At 35.1% G+C, this 19,267-nt stretch overlaps 3 protein-coding genes across 3 annotated transcripts; 1 reads left to right on the plus strand and 2 right to left on the minus strand.

Annotated features, from left to right (window-relative positions):
• The first annotated feature begins 8,331 nt into the window (after positions 1-8,331).
• LOC111008647 (oleosin H2-like) lies at positions 8,332-9,300 on the plus strand. Its single transcript, XM_022281391.2, has one exon. The coding sequence runs from the start codon at positions 8,392-8,394 to the stop codon at positions 9,037-9,039; it is 648 nt and encodes a 215-aa protein (XP_022137083.1). The 5' UTR covers positions 8,332-8,391; the 3' UTR covers positions 9,040-9,300.
• A 558-nt stretch (positions 9,301-9,858) lies between these two features.
• Positions 9,859-13,266, minus strand: TAR2 (tryptophan aminotransferase related 2). The gene is made up of 4 exons (XM_022281446.2): positions 13,009-13,266; positions 12,770-12,916; positions 10,877-11,778; positions 9,859-10,480 (listed from the first exon to the last, which is right to left on the minus strand). Exons 1-4 carry the CDS (start codon positions 13,050-13,052, stop codon positions 10,287-10,289), a joined length of 1,287 nt encoding a protein of 428 aa, XP_022137138.1. The 5' UTR covers positions 13,053-13,266; the 3' UTR covers positions 9,859-10,286.
• Positions 13,267-15,360: 2,094 nt separating this feature from the next.
• Positions 15,361-18,556, minus strand: LOC111008605 (galactinol--sucrose galactosyltransferase). The gene is made up of 4 exons (XM_022281353.2): positions 17,088-18,556; positions 16,818-16,995; positions 16,307-16,665; positions 15,361-16,103 (listed from the first exon to the last, which is right to left on the minus strand). Exons 1-4 carry the CDS (start codon positions 18,336-18,338, stop codon positions 15,537-15,539), a joined length of 2,355 nt encoding a protein of 784 aa, XP_022137045.1. The 5' UTR covers positions 18,339-18,556; the 3' UTR covers positions 15,361-15,536.
• Positions 18,557-19,267: the final 711 nt, after the last annotated feature.

Below are 19,267 nucleotides of genomic sequence, written 5' to 3' on the forward strand. Positions count from 1 at the left end.
AGTAATCTAAAAACGATCTAACAAATCTTTCCAATTTTACCATGACCCACAATAAAAGGAAAGGATCATTGAAATTAATTTAACCAAAAGGGAAATTAATATGATGATTAAAGTGGTTGCTGAATTTCTCTATTTAAATTTGGAAAGATAATTAATTAATAAAAGCCCGTCCAATATAACAAATAAGGTCAAGTCATTAAATCATACATACCATTTATTTTTTAAATTGAAACCATCCCAATCATTTGAACTCCATTGTTTGTTCTTAATCCCAAAGTTAGAAGAACCTATTCAAATTAGATGAGTCTCTTCTGCTTCTGCTAAAACTCAACTCAACTGGTTAAGACATTAATTTCCGATCGGAAGGTCGTGACTTCAAATCTCCACCTCACATGTTGTTTTCAAAAAGGAAAAAAGAAATATATTTTCACTAATGGTTTTATGGTAATCTCATAATTATGGTTTCTTAGCCACATGCACCATCCCTAACCTAAACCCTAACTACCAAATTGAGAGAGAGATGTATATATTAATGGCCTCTTCTATGGAAAAAGATAAGAGAATTTTATATGCATATAAAAGAAGTCGCATGGCTTATGATTAGATTTTGGTTTTCTTTTTGGTATTCTATTCAACTTTGTGTTAAAAAATGTTTTGTTTTTTTTTTTTTTGGTATTCTCCATTCAACTTAAATTATATACAATTTGGGGTTTGCCCATACAAAGAATTTGTGTTTGTATTCTCTCTGTCTATGTGTATTGTATATGGAGCTTAAGATGGTGGATCAAAATTTTCCTCAAAAAAAAAAAAAAAAGAAGAGGAATGGTGGGATGATGGAAATGGAATGTTAAAGGAGGGGACATATCTCTGAATAATGTCATTTTGATTTGATTCAGAGTCACTCTCTTTCCTTCCCATTTTACTGTACTTTCCATTCATATTTCCACCCCACTAAATTCTCTCTCTCTCTCTCTCTTTCTCTAAATTTTAGGGTTTCTCTACGAGGGTTCAGTTTTACAAGTGAAGCCTTTGTGAGTTCTTTCTGGTTTAGTACTTATTGGGTGCTGTTTCAAAATAAAGTTGGCTGCCCTAAGAAGCAGCAAAGCAAGGATCTTGGAAATTGACAGCTCTTCACAATTTGGGGAAAAAAAGGTAGTTTCTTTTAAGTCTTTTCTGATCTATGAAAACCTAGAAATAATGGATCATATTGACAGGTGAATATGTTTTTATTGACCTTTTTTTGTTCTTACTTTTCTTAATCTGTTTCATTGAAATATGGAGAAAGATGATGTTTTTGAATCTGGGTTTGTGATTTGAGTGAGAGATCATAAACTTCTCTGCAGTTGTCATTTAAGAACATGGAGTAGAAAAGATTGAAACTCGATAAAATTTTTGAAACATGCACCTGTCAAATCCAATTCCTTTTTCTGCTAAAATTTCAGAATTAGATTACTGCAATCTTCTCAGAGTCTGCTGGGATGCAATTGAGAAACTCAGGTAAAAAGTTAAATCCTTCATCAGACATGTCAGACAAAAAAGAAAAAAAACCCGATCAGACAGAAGGTGATTTGGATTTTAAAGGGTTCTCCAGAGTCATGAATATGAACACAGAGTAAAATTGAGCCAAATAAAAAAAACAAAAACAAACAAAGGAAGGGAAAGCAAAAGGAAAGGAAAAATTAGGATGGTTTTTTCAGATGTGTTTATGTGGGGGGGTGTTTCTCTGTCTCTCTAGAAGTAAGAAATCTACAAAGTTGTAATCTTTTTTGTGAGGAAGAAACTATTTTTGATAATTAACTAGTCTATTGATTTATCTTTATTTAGTTAATTAATTTGTCAACCAAAATTTAATTTAGAAATTAAAGTAGTACTAATTATATAATAGCCACCTTTTAGAGGTTTCTCTTGTTTTCGAGATGAAATTTTTCAATGTGTCATGGATTAATTTCTACCTTTGGGATGAGTTTCTCTATATTTATAGATTAATCTCAATCTTAAGAATTTGTCAATGTTTATAGATTCATTTCTATATATATCTTTGAAAATCTGCTCCCAACTTCTATGGACCGGTTTGTAAGATCATAGGTATACATGTGATACATGTGAGAGACAACCTCCTCACTAAAGATTTTTTTTTGGATGAAACCAAAAATAAAGCCGCAAAGGTTATAATAAAAAAGCGGACAATATCATACTATTATGAAAATGCGAGGATCTCTTGTTCGGACGGGTTCACAGCCACTCTTACAAAATCAAATCTTAATTTTAACCAACTATCCTTTCTTCATCTCATCAAACCTGAATTCAATGAACTCAAAACTGAAATAAGTTACTTGAGTTGTGTATGTGCAGTTGGAAAAAAATGGGTTCATCATCAAGAAGCAGCCCCCATTACTACAGCCCATGCGCAGCCTGCAAGTTCCTAAGGAGAAAATGCTTACCAGAATGCGATTTTGCACCATATTTCCCACCAGAAGAGCCCCAAAAATTCGCCAACGTCCACAAGGTGTTTGGAGCCAGCAACGTGGGGAAGCTGCTGAAGGAGGTTCCCCCTCACCAAAGGGCAGACGCCGTCGTTTCACTGGCGTATGAAGCCGAGGCTAGAATCAGAGATCCTGTCTATGGCTGCGTGGGCGCCATCTCCTGCCTCCAAAAGCAACTCCACGGCCTCCAGAAGGAACTTGATGCTGCAAAAGCTCGCCTTTTTCTCTACTCTTCCACTGCTGATTTCTCTTCTCCACTCATTTGGAACAACCATATTTCTTCTTCTTCTTCTTCTTCTTCTTCTGCTTCCATGTATTTCAACGCTGGAGGAATTTGAAGGTTCCTTTCATGTTATGCTAAAATGGGTTTGTATTGTATTGTGATGAAAACTTGTGATTTCAATGTTGTGTCTCTGACCTCTATATGGTTTAAAGGCAGCTGGGTAATGGGTTGTTAGGGTTTTGTTGTATTGTATATCATATAATATATAGTTGCCAAACTCTAGGCATGTGCTTGTGAATGTGTTTGATGTCATTTTCATTAAGGGTGTAATGGAATAGTTTTCCTACTAATTAACCTACCTATTTTATATACTTTTGCCTTAGTTCTATCTCCTTTTTAGAACCATGCTTTTCCTCTTCACAAATGAGATTATATATATATATATGGTTTAGGACAACAGTATCCTAAATATAGTGTGATATGGTCTGTTTTGAGCATAACATCTCTACGACTTGTTTCATCTAAAAAGTCTCATACTAATATGGAGATAATTGTCCCTATGTCTATAACATGAATCACCCACCCCTAACCCATAAGAGTTCTTTTTAATTAATTATTTTATATTATTATTACTATTATTATTTATTTATACTACTATTAATTTTTAATTTACAACTTTTATTAGTTGATGTGATTTTATTATAGAATATTTTTATTTAATTTTACTTTGTTATTATTAATTAATTAATAAGAACACATTTTAAAAAATAGAATTCACTATTATTAAATATTACAACAATAAAGTTTAGTAATATTCTATACTAAAGAGGGTTGTTCTAATAAAAAATTATTTTAGTTGATTTAATTTAATTTTAATTATTTATTATTGGTTAATATCCAATAAATTGTTATAATAAAAAATATTTACTATCAATTAAATGGTAATAAAATAAATTAAAATTTATTATTATTTTGCGTCTAATTCGTATTTCGATTTCAATCATTTTAGTAACAACATCAAAGGTTTTCTAATTCATATTCCAATTTCAACAGTTTTAGTACCATTCCTATTTCAACTAATTTCGTTCTAATTGATCTTCATTCTAATTCCTTCGTATTTTAGCAAACGGAGCCTTGATATTTAGTTTTGTAATGGAAATTATCACTAATTAAACATTGAGTTGAACTTTTTGGTACAAACCCATTAAGGCCTTCTAAAGTAGTTCATATGGTACCCTCTAAAACTGTATAGATTAGGGAAGAGACAGTAACTCTAGCTTTTTGAAGCTTTTTAGGTTTGAATATAATGTGAGTGAACATTCATTTGCTTCATTGACGATCTTCTATTGGCATTTTTTTATCAGCTTCTATTTGGTGGAATATTAACTGTTTTTCTCTGCCATCATTGGCTGTTTATTTATATGTCAAATAATGGGGCCTTTTGCAGCCTTTTTCTTGGAAAACCATTCATTTGTCACCTCCATAGATGTAACAGAGCAGGTCAAGACTCAGAAAGGAAAACAAAAGAATTCTCTTTGGATTATTTCTTAAGTACTTTATTTTGTCTAACTATGCTTTTTTTGGAGTGTTTGGTTCACGGGTTAAATTGAATTTCTACGACGACTATGAGTAGTAGCTGCGGTTATGTTTCCAAATCAAATTGGACCTAGTAACATCAAAGAATTCAACTTTTTTTTTAATGGACCTTAGAAAACGAAATGGAAAATCAATAGTTGTATCTTTGACCCATAACATATTACCCATCAAAATATGATTACAAGGTTCAGTTATTTTCTTTTTGGCTTTTTTTCTTTTCATATTTTTTTTTGGAGAAACTAGATGTGTGTGAGAAACATACACAAAAATAAGGGGACTAAATAAAAGCACTCCAATTTAGAGATATGGTGGTTGCATCATAATTAAAAAAAAGGGGATTTAGAGGACAAAAAAAAGCTGAAATAGTTATATCTCCTCAAAAGTTGGCCGGATACATACCAAAGTACTATGGTTTTTCTTTTCATATTTTAGTGCAGATGTAATATAATTTATTCAAATTAAAAGTCTTTTCGATTCTATCCAAGTGGGGAGAAGATCCCATTTCACTAATAAATTTAAATTACTTAAAATGAATATTCAAAATTTCGCCGTCTTTATCCTTCTTTTCTAGAAAGAATTAATCATTTGAAAAATTGTGTACCATGATTCTGAGCGTACAAATTAATCTCAGCTTCATATTAGAATCAATATTTCTAGTATTTGAATAAGTGAACCAATTTCAACTAACTTTTGTTTTTTTCCGTTGAGTCAAATTACATAATTGAAAAAAATGTTAGTGCGAAATGTACTCCATTTACCTAGAGTGAGACCAGCAAGGTGACATGAGTTGAACAATCTAAGTCAAGCCAATCGTGTTAAACCATCGACTAAATTAGACCAAACTAGACTCGAGCTGATCTAAGAACACATTCTCTATATATATAAGAGGAGAGACCTTTAAACACGAGATACGTTTTCACAATCCTGCTACTCTTTGCTATTTTAACTGTAACCTTTATTTGACTTAGCATCAAAATGTGTTAGACTTAGCACCATATCAACGTGCAGACATTGAATCCAAATCCAAAGTTCAGTGTAAGAAAATTCAATACAGTTTGAAAAAATAATATGGTTTGAGTTATTTAAATATAGTCTAAAAGAATAATTACATGACTTAGACTATTTTATGGAAAGGTAGGAGGGGGCCATAGAGCAAAAGGAAAAGAAAAAAAAAAAGCTGATTAGAAGTAACACCCTTCCAAAATAGGGCAAAGCATGCCCACCCTCCAAAAGATTACCATGACTATTAATGTTCATATTCCTTTTGGACTCTTAATTAGGAGAGAAATTATGGAAAGATTAGTTAGGCTTCCAATCTTTCTAATAATAGTCCGAAGATACTCTTTATAATAATATCTAATCCAATATTCTCCCTAAAAACTTATGCTAATTTTATCTTCCATTCTTATCCCATATAAAATTTAAAACAAGAAACAATAAACGGAAACCCCAATTGGTCCAAAACCGTTAAAATTTGGAAGCTCACTTCACAATGCATGTGCCTAAGAAAGAGTCTTTTATGCCAAAATTTTATACAATAAACTATACATTTTGTTATATTATAAGGTGAAGAAAGCAGGTATTAAATTAACTAAGTCAGACTACCAATAATAATCATAGGCATGATGATTGAAGCCACCCCATGCCATTCCCATTTCCTTTAATTTGGCAATCATTTGTTTCACTCCATACCCCAAAATGTCCTAATTTTTAGTGTTTGAAAATGGTGATAAAAAAAAAATAAAAATTAAAAGAAAAATCCTTTTTGCCCTCATGTTTTTTAGTACAAAGTTTGTAGTGGTTGAGGAAGGGCTTGAAGTTCAATGTTCCTGCACAAGATGCCGTGGGAGGTCTGCCTTGCTTGGGAAGAAATAAAATAATGTTTTTACTAACTTTATTCCTTGAATGTATAAACTTAAAAATAATAATGAAAAAAAAAAGTTTGTAGATATGAAGCCTTTTGGGATCGGCAAACATATATAGGATATCGTATATATGAAAGCCACTTCACCTACCTAGAGAAGCTTGAGAGTTGGGAGTATGCTTCCAACTAATAATTAATCTATAATTAATCAAACTTTTAATTACCCAGACCACATTATTTTAACGTGATTGGAATAACTTTCACCAAAAATATCAATTATAAATCATTTATCTAAAAGTAATATTTTAAGTATTTTTTATGATTGTGACAAATCATTCACTTTCTTTTAGTTTATTTATTTCTATCATTTGTTTGTTAATTTAAGTAAACTTATTTTATATGCATGTTATAACATTAATTTTCTTTTTTAATGATGTAAAGCATAAGCCAAGTAGAATCATTAATTCAAAATATAAGTAGGTAAGTGCAACTTTTTAGGGTGGGATTAAATCAATATAATTATAATGTGGGGTATTTCAGTGTGTGTTGGAGGGTGCCAAAATTTGACACATATATTGGAAGATCTATCTTAAGGTGTTTCGGCAAAAGTATATATACGGACCTAATTTGCAATTTGAACTATGAGTCTCAGTCATTAGGAGAAAGGAATCTTAACTAAGGCACCTGATGGACCTAAAGAAATTGTCCATTTGTGGTCCGACAACCATAACTACCTGTCGGAACAGCTGTAACCATCCTGTCTCTCACCATTCCCTTTAAAAAGAACGCATCTATTGCAAATATTTGACGTTGATTTATATTTTTTGTTCAAACTTAGATTGACTTGAGGTGTCTTTTTTTTTTTGGGAAATCTTTCCATATACTACTCTCTCCTTCGTAGCTCGTTCAAACAAAGACATAGTCGACCTTCGATAGCTCGACAGATTTCAGAATTTCTCTACAATATTTATATATATTTGCAAAAGCATGTACACATTTATATTTTTGTCTGTATAAATTTTAAAATAAGACATTTTTCAAAAATCAAAACTAAAATGTACAAGTGACAAAGTTCAGAATAAGTTTAAAAGTGCAATGTACTGATAACAAATTAGATCGAAGGAGTTCGGTTAAATAAATAATATTTAGATTAAATTACAAATTTAACCTATGACTAAGTTTTAATTTGATTTCGGTAGTTTTGAAAATTTCCATTTAACCCCTTAGAATTTGGGTTTAGTTTAAAATTTAAATTGAGTTAATTACTATATGGTTTGATTATTAAAGCCAAATTGAATTTAAGCCGAGACCTAAAAACCCTCGTTATTTGGCTGACAATCTGAATTCTATTTTGCTTTTAGATTCATTGAATTAAATAGATCTAAGTGAATATATCTTTGGAAACAGTTTTCAAATTCTGTGATATGTGAAAATTTTGAAAACAATATATTTTTATGTTTGGATTTTGAAAGCTTTAGAACCAAAATTAAAATTAAAAAAGATACAAAATTTGATAAACAAATTATTTTATGTTATAAATTCATTTTTATTTTTATTAAATTTAAAATATGTAAAATATAATATATTATAAATTATATAATATCGTAAAAATAATAATTATTAAAATTTATAATAAAAATATTAATTAATTAATTAATATTATCTAGATTGAATGAAATATTTAATTAACTTTCAAATCTACCCTCCAACATAAAATTGAAAATATTGAAAACAAAGAAGATAACTATTTTTTACCTTAAATCTATTATTTTCATATTCAGATTTCTATTTTTTTGATCACGAACCAATTCAACCTAACTTTTTTTAACGGAACTGATCCTGTGTTCGGCAATTGAGTTTCTGAGCCAAATTGGAAAATCGCACTCCGGCGATAAGCAGTGGCAGTGTTGTGGACACGACAAACGCAACGAGAGGACGCAATCCAATCCTCCACAAAATTGGTTGGAAAAAAGAAAAAAAAAAATTTGATAAGGATCCAAAACTTGAAATCCAAATCCAGTCCCAAAATCCGACAAAACACAGAGATGACAACTAAAGAGGCAATCTGGTCGACATGTTTGTCATGCAAACATCGAATCCATGAATGTCAAACAAGTGTCCCTCTCCTCCACGTGTCCTCCAAATTCTTCCCCTTATAACCCCCACTCATCACTCTACTCTCAGCCCCTCAATTTTGATTCCACACCCACTTCCAAGTTCCAAATATGGCCGATTACTATCAGCAGCAGCAGCCGCCGCCTGAAATTGTTGATTATGGCCGCCTCACCGACGACTTCCGGAGCATGCTCCCTCAGAAGGGCTCCTCCACTTCCACCTCCACCTCCCATCTCGTCGCCGTTTTGACCCTCCTCCCCGTCGGCGCCTCCCTGCTTTTCCTCGCCGGAATCTCCTTCGCCGCCACCGTCGTCGGCTTGGCTCTAGCCGCTCCGCTCTTGGTCATTTTCAGCCCCATTTTGGTCCCCGCCGCCTTGGTCATCGCCTTCGCCGTCGCCGGCTTTCTCACATCCGGTGCTTTCGGCGTCACGGCCCTCTCCGCGCTCTCCTGGATGGCCCAGAATCTCCGCAAATCGAGTGTCCCCGGCCAGCTCGAGCAGGCCAAGCGCTGGGCCTGGGAAACTGCGGGCCAGGCGGCCCAGACGGCCAAGGATGCGGGCCAAGCCATTCAAAGCAAGGTCCAGGACGGGCCGGTTGGAGAAGATGTGGGCCGAACCCAGGAAGAGGGAAAGACCGAAGAACGGCAGCAGGCCCAGGAAGGTGAAAGAGCCCAAGAGCAAGGCCGTCCTAGAGAAGAAGAGGCCCAAGAAGGTGGGAAAGCCCGAGAAGGTGGAAAAAGCCGAGGAGGGAGGAAATGACGAAGTTAGCCCCATTGAACCACTGATGGGCCTAGAACCGATGAAATTCGCGTATCTTATGTAAATAATTCTCGAAGCCTAAGTTCCTCCTCCAGCAGAGACAATGTCCATGTGGCGTGTGGCTGTTTCCCCAATCAAATTAAAAAAAAAAAAAAGGGGGGGAATAAAAGAGGGAAACAGAATAGATATTAGGATATAATTCCTTGTTATCTGTACTGTATGTTATCTTATCTTCCACGAATAAAAGTATTGTTTCTTCTACGCATAGCGTTTCTTAAGTTTGTTACTCCTGTCTTAATAAAGCTGGATTCAGAAATTAAAATTTGGAGGGCTAGAAAATGAAAATATATGTTTAAATTAACAATCAGAATAATTAGACAATCTATTTTCTTAAGTTCCAATATCATTTTCTCTTATAAAGATGTCATTTAAGAGAGGTATCCCAAAAATCTATCTATCTGAGCTCCAAGATCCTTCTCTCATACAGAGATGAGATGTCTCCACATAATTGAATCAAATGAATAATCTAGAACTAATGAAAAAAGTGAGTTAGAGACTGTTATCTCAAATAGTCCATTTATATACTTTCTTAATAAAAATTTCTTTTCTCAATAGATTGTTTATTTTATTTTGTGTTAATTTCTACAAGTCATATTAGAACAGTAATAATTTATTATACATTTTGCACTAATTACCTAAGTGAAGCTTATATGACGACAGACAGATAATTTATTTTCTTTATATTTCTAACGTCGGGAGGTGAAAATCCCCACCCCACACACCATGATCACACCCTTGGGAAAAACAATAAAATGTAAGTATTATCTAAATAACACACGTGTATATAAATATTCCGAAAATTTATTTAATTGTTCGGATATTACAAAATTGTAAATATTGCATATGATATGCAGTAATTGCGGATATTACAAAATTGTAAATATTGCGTATGTATGCGGTAAAAATTGGGCGGTGGCATAATATATTACGAGCACCCTTTTTTTCTTTTTCTTTCCTTTTTTATTTTTCTGATTCTCTCCTTTCTATAATTGTCGCAAATATACGCACTATTATATATATAAATATATATTATATAATATATATTATTGGGCTTCTGCTCCCGTTCCACTCTGTCTATTTTCTCGTACTCCTCAATATTCTCACACGTCGATGTAATTGAAAAACTTGCAACAACGCATGCAACGGAACAGATGGGAGATTCGACATGTCGAATTATTTAGTACTGTTTACGAGGTTGGCAAGGTGATCTTTGATATTCTCTGCACCAACAAGTCGAAGTTGTCGTCTCGATCCACCATGCTTATTCTAACGAACTTTGCGCTGCACCCAAAGTTCACCCCACTTCGCCCTACTATTTTATGGCGTCGCAGTAAGCTTGCGCAATCTTCTTCATCTCCCTCGCACTTCAGCCACGCAAAAGCTGCATGTCCAACAACAACATAATGTTTAATTAAATCCATATATATGTCAAAGCGAACATAGCAAGTAGCATATATCTTTAACCAAGAAATTGTAAATTTGATCTTCCACCCCCACATGTTCTACTAAAAAAAGTATCTCCTTGACTTCTTGACAGTAAAGAAAAATGTTGTCCTCACCGATTTTTGACAACCAAGAGAGAGGAATGCAAAAACAAACACCTTTTATAAAAAATGGTGAGTATTCAATTTTTGAATGGTAGCGAGGAAAAGAAGAGATAATTTATCTCTTAATGGCAGTGGAGAAGGTTAATTCCGGGGGTCAAATATTTTTCTATTTAAAAGTAGTGAGCTGTAAATTTTCAACGTGAAAATATATTAGAGAGAGATTGGATTACCGGGTCGGGATTCTGTAGGTCGGCGGAGAAAGTTGCAATGAGCAGAAGGGAACTCCGGCAAACTGAACATCCCGCCGTGTTTAACGGCCTGCCTCAAGCGCCGCCACCGCTCGGTCATGAGGCGGTGGCCGAACCCATAAAAGGATTCACTGCATTCGGAAGTGAAAGCCTGTTCGCAACTATCCGATACGACACTCAGAATTCTGGCGGTCCGGAGCTGGGAATCCTTGGACACGCCGATGGTGTTGAGCTCGATGAACTTGACCATCCTGGAGGCGACGGCGGGGTCCTTGACGAGGGCCCAGCCGATGCGAGAGCCGGCGTGGCCGGTGCACTTGGAGGCGGTGAACAAGGCGAGATCGTGGTTGGCGGGGGCGGTGATTGGAGTGTAGTGGGGCCAGTAGTAGGCCAGGTCGTGCACCACTTTGCCTCCGCTTCGGTTAACCACTGGCGCCCGTATACTGCCGTCAGGGTTGTTGGGTGAAGTCACCATTTCTATGTAAGGATTGTGGCCGTCTTCGTCTTCCTTGTATGTGGCCGCGTCTCCACCCCATTGGAAAAGATTGCTTCTCAAGAACTCGCTCACCGACGGGTACGAAGAGTAATAAGGGACGGCGGAGACGACGGGGGTGGGCTGGGGAGAATCTGGGGAAGAGAGGGCGTAGAGGGAGGCCAATATGAGCTGGGAGGAGCCGGTTCCGACCACGATGTAGCGGCCCTCCGTGACGGCGTTTCCGACGACTCTGTGGAGTCTAAGGATCTGCTGGCACAACTCTGGCTCAAGAAACCAACACAGGCTCTGACCACCGGAGTAATAACTCATCGACCGCCACCCTTGTATCACCACCGTCGCTTTCTTCCCCATTCTCTTCCAATACGTTTCGAACATTGTTGGGTCTCCCCTGCATTTTTATATATTCCCATAATCCAACATTTCTTTTTCTTGGCTCAATTACAAATTTAACCATATAAGAAACTTCTTTTTTTTTTCTTTTCAAATTCATGGATTTATTAGAGCGAAGATTTAACTTTATCTAATAAAGCAATTACCCTTCAATTTTTTAACTATTAATTTTCAAAAATGTCTTACAAACAAAAAAATCTATAAGATACTTATAAAACTTACTCATTTACTAGACACAATTCAATCTTCGTCTATATCAAATCCTCAACACTTATTTTCACATATAAAAATTTGACAACTTCATCATGTTTTATAAAAGGAAAATACTCAAGTCCAAAGTTAAACATAAGAATTTTTTTTCTTTTTAGTTTATAGATATTTTAGAGTGAAGATTCAACTTTGTATCTAATAAAAAAACTACCATCCAATTTTTAAACCATTTATTTTTAAAAATATCTTATAAATAAAAAAAATTCTACAAGACACTTCTTAAAAAATTATTTATTTATTAGACACCATTCAATAGTAGTGTATATGAAATCAGAATAGTCTAACACCTATTTTCATATATAAAAAAAAAATTGACCACTCCATATTTTATAAAAGGAAAATACTTAACACTGATTACCATTGAAAAATTAACTCCGGTTGGCTGCATCATTTTATTAAAAAAAATAATAAAAAATCTAGATTTTTGCATTTATTTGTCAAACATTTTAATAGTTCTTAGCAAAATATATATGTCCTCACCAATCTGTACACTAGTATTTTCGTCTAAAACCATAAAAATACCCCTTTTTCAAGAATTTTCTCCTCAACTCTGTCAAAATTTTAATAATAATCAGTATCAGAACCAAAATATTATTAAATTTAATGAACACGTGACTATTATCCAAATTAGAATATAAAAAAATATATATATATATTTGCAAAGCAAGAATACAAAATAATTTAGCGCGAAGAAAATTTAGGTGGGCGTAGAGACTTACGCGTCTAAATTGATAAGTCTATCGTCCTGGTAATCTTGACGTTGAGATCGAGAAGACGGAGATAAAGGAACATTCTGTGCCTCCTTAATTAGTTCCTTCTGACGCTCCAATTTCCTCGCCGGCGAATCCCTCCGCCGCTCCTCGTCGCTGTAACACATAAATTCAAAACCCAATCATCCAAATTAAAACCCACAAACAAAATTCCAATAAAAAATAAAAAAAAAGCAGCATAATCTCACCTCGACTCTGTTCTGAAATTCACACAAGTACAAAATTTAAGCATGTTTTTTTAAAATAATTGTACGTACTGATGAATATATTCAATATAAAAAATTCTACTATTCCGATGATATTGAATTAGTAGATCCGGTGAGAGCGCAGAGAAGAGAGAGAAAGAGGGGGAGAGAGAGAGGAAGATCCGCCCAATGGCCTGACCGGGGAAGTTATCTTATGAAGAAAAAAATCCCACAAATCATTTGTCGGCGAAGTTTACAGATTTTTCACCGGAATAAATAGACGACCCCCAACCGGAGATGCCACGTGGACAACCAACCCTAAATGTAGAACCACAATCTGAATCAACCAAAAACGAAGGTTGTCCATTAACGGTCCTCTCTATAATTCAGGATATTACGGTCAGCACCTATTAAATAGTAAACCTCAAACCAATAACTTAAATTAATCATAAATTTGTAATTAATAGTTATACATGTTTAACTCTATAATTGCACTCTAACATGTGAACTTTGCTTAGCCCTAATTGCCTAATTGGCACCTAATTCTGATCAAAACTAGTTCGAATTCTCTCCTACCAAATTTTATAATTACAGAAACTAACACCCTTTTGTTTTTGTTTTTACAAAATATTTTGACTAAATGTATATATATTTTAGTGTTGGAAGATTTTTTTTTTCAATTTAGTGTTTTGTGTTTTAATACTTTTTTAAATTTAGTCCCTTGCTATTGGTCTTGAATGCTAAAATTGGTATATGATAAATTTAAATGACATAAAGCTTAGTAAACTTGATAGAAATTTAGAGGAGAAAATAATTTATAACTCAAATTTTCTACTAATTTCTTAGAAATACGACGGAGAAAGTATTTTTAGTAAATTTTAAAATTTATCAATAGTGAGAGACTAAATTGAATTTTGTTAAAAGACTCAAATGAAAATTTTTAAACAATGATATACAAATTGAAAAGAAATTCCTAAATAATAAGGAATAAAACATATATTTAGCATTGCATAAAAAGAAGAAGGAAAAAGAAGCATATATTTAACCTACAAATTTAGCATGTATTAACCTTTTCTTTTCCTCTCGACTTATTCATTTAATTGAAGCATATTATATTTGATACTCTATAATGCTTCAATAAGTTTTTCGTATGCATATTCTGGTCAATTGTGGAAATTATGTTGAACCAAATATGGCAAGAAAACTTTTCCCTTAACTATTAGAATTAAATACATTATGATATAGGAGAAAAGTAAAACCTATTATTATGGTACTATTGTTAATGGTAAATAGGGATAGATTTGACTCGTAAAAAATAAGTATAAACATTAATAGTTTGGTTTAAAGTTTTATTGGACGTCCATGAATTAAAAAATATGAAAATAAGATGTTTGAAAATAGTATTACTGGAAAAAAAATTGCAGCAACTAATAATCTAAGTAAAATTAAATAGTTTCTCTTAAAAAAAAAACTCAAATTAAATATAACTGATTGGTATCATTTAATTGATATAAAATAATTTAATTAAATAGTTGGCTATAATTGTTGAAAATGAATGCTTCCACTAGATTATTTAATTGGTATATATTTAACATATGATTAGCTGGTATAGCCGTAGTAGGATACCCTCCTTTATAGGTTTAATTTACAAAATGGCCATTGATGATTTATTCCTATTCCCAGGCTTCTAAATTCTTTCCCATTTCCACGTACGGCATCTTAAATGAGTTGAGTTAGGTTTATATTAATCTTTCATTTTTTTGTTCGGTAGAATATTCACATATTCATATTCATTTTTTTTCTTTCGACTTCAACATGAGAAGGTTCCAGCAGGTTCTACATGGGTTCCAATAATTACTTGTCTGCTCCTTTTTGCTAAACTCATTCTCATTGGGTAAAATTTGTCATCTACGAGGATTGTTCCTGTCTTGTTATTGAATTAGATTCTCTCTACACAATCTCTCTCATTACAGGGGAGAAGAACGGACTTTGAGTTCATGAAATTAAGACAAAAAATCTTACATTCTCCACTCATGCTCCTTCTTACATGTCTCTCGAGATCAAAATAGACTAGTCGATTTCTCTCGTCAATTTTGATGTGTTCGATTATGTGATTTTCTTTCATGGGCTTCACACTTTCTTGCATGTCTTGTAGAAGTGGAAAGTAGCTCAATTGTTGCCACGTGGCTAAATATTCTTATTAATAAAAGCTCCATTTAAAAAAATACGAGAGAGTAAAGATTCAAACTTTCAAATTTTTATCAAAAATTCGTTAGGCGAAAGTTTGTATTCATATCTTCATTTAATAGAGTCTTCACAAAAAAAAAAAAAAAATCAAGAAACTGAAGTTTGAAGTCAAAGATAAAAATAAAAATACATAAAGTAATGTGGTGATAAATATTATCTAAATGAATTTTCTTTTGGAGATAATTTGATACGTACTCGTTGAATTGATTTTTTTTGGGTACTAATTTATTTTAAAACTGTAATGACCGTGGATCGCGATATTGAAGAACAGAGTCTTTCGAAGGTCAAAATCGATACTCAATTATGGACAATCTAGAAGAGCCCGGCCATGGAACCTGAATCTTCACCATTTGATCATCCTCATATTCAAATCCTACATCTTCTCCGTCAATTTTGCAGCTTCTAGGCCCCTCCGAAGCAAACACTAAAATCTCCCCACAGCCCCTTGCTCCGACTCTTACCAATCCTTCATTCTCATCAATTTCTAGGGATTGTATGGCGCCCCCAGGATTGAGCATATTGGCCAGCCCAATCGGAGCGAATCCCACGTATGGCTTCGATAGAACTGTGACAGGGGAAACTACAAGCAGTTGGTAATTTAGTGGGGCGATTGAGTATTCTAAATTCTCCGATGCCTTCAACAGCTCTAGTTTCTTTTGTCGGACCATGTAGATGGCGAAGAAGTTGACTCCCTTGACAGAAATGGGGGTTTTCCCATTGTTCCACTCGATGTCTTTGGGGCCGGCGACGCAGGTTAGTGTTCGGGCGTACTCGGAGGCCCTTCTGTTTTGCCTTGTCTTGGGACACCACCCTCCTCCTTGGCAATTGAACAGCCCCAACGCGCCTGTGAACTGTTGAAATTTGAGCACAAGGTGTTTGATTAAATGTCGCACCCAAGAGTTAAAGGCTTTAGTCAAAGAGGGTTAACTGGAAGGGTAATTATGTCCTTTTATCCATTTTTTAAAGTAGATAATAAAATAAATAGAAGCATTTGACTGGTTTTATATGAAGATTATTTTATTGTCTTATATATGTATTCAACAACTAATCTTACTTTGTTGAGGTTCCAAAATTTGAGGATGGTTTTGCCATCATGAAGGGGGTCTTCGAAGAGACAATCTCGAGTAGGGAGGGCGTGATATTGGCATCGGAGTATGGATCCATCGGGCAAAACTAGACTTTTGAGTAAGTTGAAGTTGTGGCTACCGACTGAGTCACTTATGTAGATTGGTCCACCGGAGATGGCCCTCGAGGCGGCGTGGAACTCGGCACAAGGGTGGTTGGATTGGAACATGTCCCAGTCTGGGTGAATCATATTTCCCATCCAGAGACTATTATAAGCACAGTGTACCATGTGACACCCTTGTAGCCAATATGGATCTCCAGAAAGATCCTTTGTCCAGAAGTCATCCCCTGTAACGCACACAAATAATGTCAACATTCAAAGCTCATCACTATTAGACACAAGTTAATATAGACCTGTTATGAATATCATTTGTAAGGAGGAAAAAACTTGTAATTTAGATTTTGTAAAATTTTAGGGAAAGGATCCGAGAAGGGCATACCGACACGTCCAAGTGTTATGGCCTCTGTTCCAAGGTACATAAAGTCATTGCAATGCTCCATGCTAGCAATGACCCCATTTCCTTTGAAATATTTATGTATAGACATTGTAAGTGCCGTGTAATACGCTTTAGCCAGCTCGATCCGACCTCCGAATTCCTCCGATAGCATTTCAAGCAACTACATAATTGATCACACAAGTTGAAGTTATAATTATTATATTTCTGAAAATGAAAATGGAGTTAGAGGGTCTTTAATTTCAGACGACTTACGTGAATAACATCAACCTTAACACCGTCAATGCCTGCAGACTGGAGATGGGAGTGGAGTCCCTCGTACATTTTGTGGGCCAGCTCAGGTGGGACCAATCCGATGCCGCTACTGACAATTTTATCCACGGCCAAATCCTCCATCGTCATTTCCAACTCTTGGGACAAGTTAGGACTAATGATCCTTGACAGGGGCATTCCCAGCACATTGGGTCTAATCCCGCCCCAATATCCACAAAGCGCGTGCCACACGTACACATACTCTACACTCCTAAACTCCTCCTTCAAGTCCTTCACAAAGGCACCCAATCCTTTACAATTCTCCCGATCACTCTTGTACTCCCTAAATTTATAATTTTCTTCAAATTTTATTAACCTGCACGGCATTTGTTCGCCAGCAGTTGTTAGATCCATAGCTTCCTGTTCGCGACCATCCGTGATGGAATCCGCATCATGAGCGATGGACTGCCACCCATCGTCAATCAGGACCATCCCCGGTGGGCACCCACCGTCCACTAGGCATTTGACACCTGTCCTAATCCCCTGAGGGTTGACCTTAAGATAGAACGCGTCCCACGTGCACCACCCGAATTTGTCCATGATTCCCGGTGGCGTTTTTTCTTCTAGAAGCTTGAATGTCCCTAGACTAAGTTTGACCGCCTTCATTGCATCTTTGACCAAACTGTACGGATCTTCTCCCACTTGAATGTACAAGCAACTTCTGAACCGGGAGGCACGGACGCAGGTGGACCCACTTTCGACCCACATCGCCACGGTGTCATCCCCGTCGCCACCAGGACGCAGTGAGCATCTGAAAGCTCCTTCCAAGATTGGAAGCAGGAGAACAAATGGACGGCCCTGATCACTCCTGTCCAAAATCATCATCTGGGTCTCGTGCTGGACGTCGCTCCCGCACGTGCCGACCCACTGCGTGGTCCACCACACCTTGAATCGGAAAATACTGGAGAATCTTATACCTCGGAGCCGGCCGATGGATGCCACGTGGCAGCTGTTGGACTCATCGGCGTCGAAGCCGACAAAACAGCCGACCGCCAGCTGGGTCTCGGTCTCAGAGATGAGTGGCGAAGGCGTGGCTGTGATATATGGAGGGACATGGGTGAGAATTGGGTGGTGGCCGTTGGCGACAAAATTGGAATCTTTTAAGGTGATTGAGAGAGCAGGGCGTGAGGAAGCGTTGAGAACTCCCACTACTTCGTCGTTTATGGCGTTTTTGGTTAAGCTTGGTGGAGCCATGGGGAAGAAGAAATGAGAAGATGGGTATAGAAGTAGTGGAGAGGATCGAAGAGGGTTGAGAAGGAGGCCGGTTTATAAAGGAAAATGGAAAGTTGTTACAAATTGTGGTAAAGAAAAAGAGTAAAGTGGGGACAGAACCTTGTAGCGTTGTTAATGTTCTTCTTGTCAACAGAAAGAGGGTATGGACTCAATAAAGCTCAAATCATGATATATGCATATCTCTTTTTTGTTGCCTCCCACGTTTTAGGCTAGTGTCTAACAATTTTTTTTAATTAAAATACTATTTTAATTTAGTCCGTGCATTTTTATTTGATTTGTCTTTGGACACATTCGTTATTGCTTTTACTCTTTGACTTTCGTTCATTTTGGTCATTAAATTTAAAGTGTTCATTTTGGTTCTTATACTTTAAAAAAAATAATCACTTTAATTTCTATTTGTAAAAGTTTTAACCTGAACTCTACCCCTAATGAAAACTTTTATAAATTAATAATAGTTACATTTTAAGAAATATATTGAGTGTAATGTTTGAAATTGTGATAGAAAAATTAAATTAAAAATAAAATTAAAGACCCAAAAAGGTCAATATACTGACCAAAACAAACATATTTTGAAAGTATAGAGACTAAAATGAACCAAAGTTAAAAGTACATGTTTGTATTTTAACCTAAGTTTTCTAATTTTTTTTTAGCAAAGAAGAAACTTTTATTAAGAAGAAATAAGAATATGATCCTGACATTTTCTAAACATTTGAAAAAATTATAGTAGATATTTTAATTTATAAAATATTTAGGTCATTATTATTTAAAAAATATATATCTTCTTGCATTTTTCTTAGTCGTCAAACATTAAGTGGTGAGCGCAAGATATAGGTCCTCAAATTTAAGTATTTTTTTTTATTTTATCTTATTTTTATTGTATCCCAATTTAG

This window comes from Momordica charantia (assembly GCF_013281855.1).
Source record: "Momordica charantia cultivar OHB3-1 chromosome 3 unlocalized genomic scaffold, Mcharantia_2.0 BLBB01000003.1, whole genome shotgun sequence".
In the NCBI taxonomy this organism is placed as follows: Eukaryota; Viridiplantae; Streptophyta; class Magnoliopsida; order Cucurbitales; family Cucurbitaceae; genus Momordica; species Momordica charantia.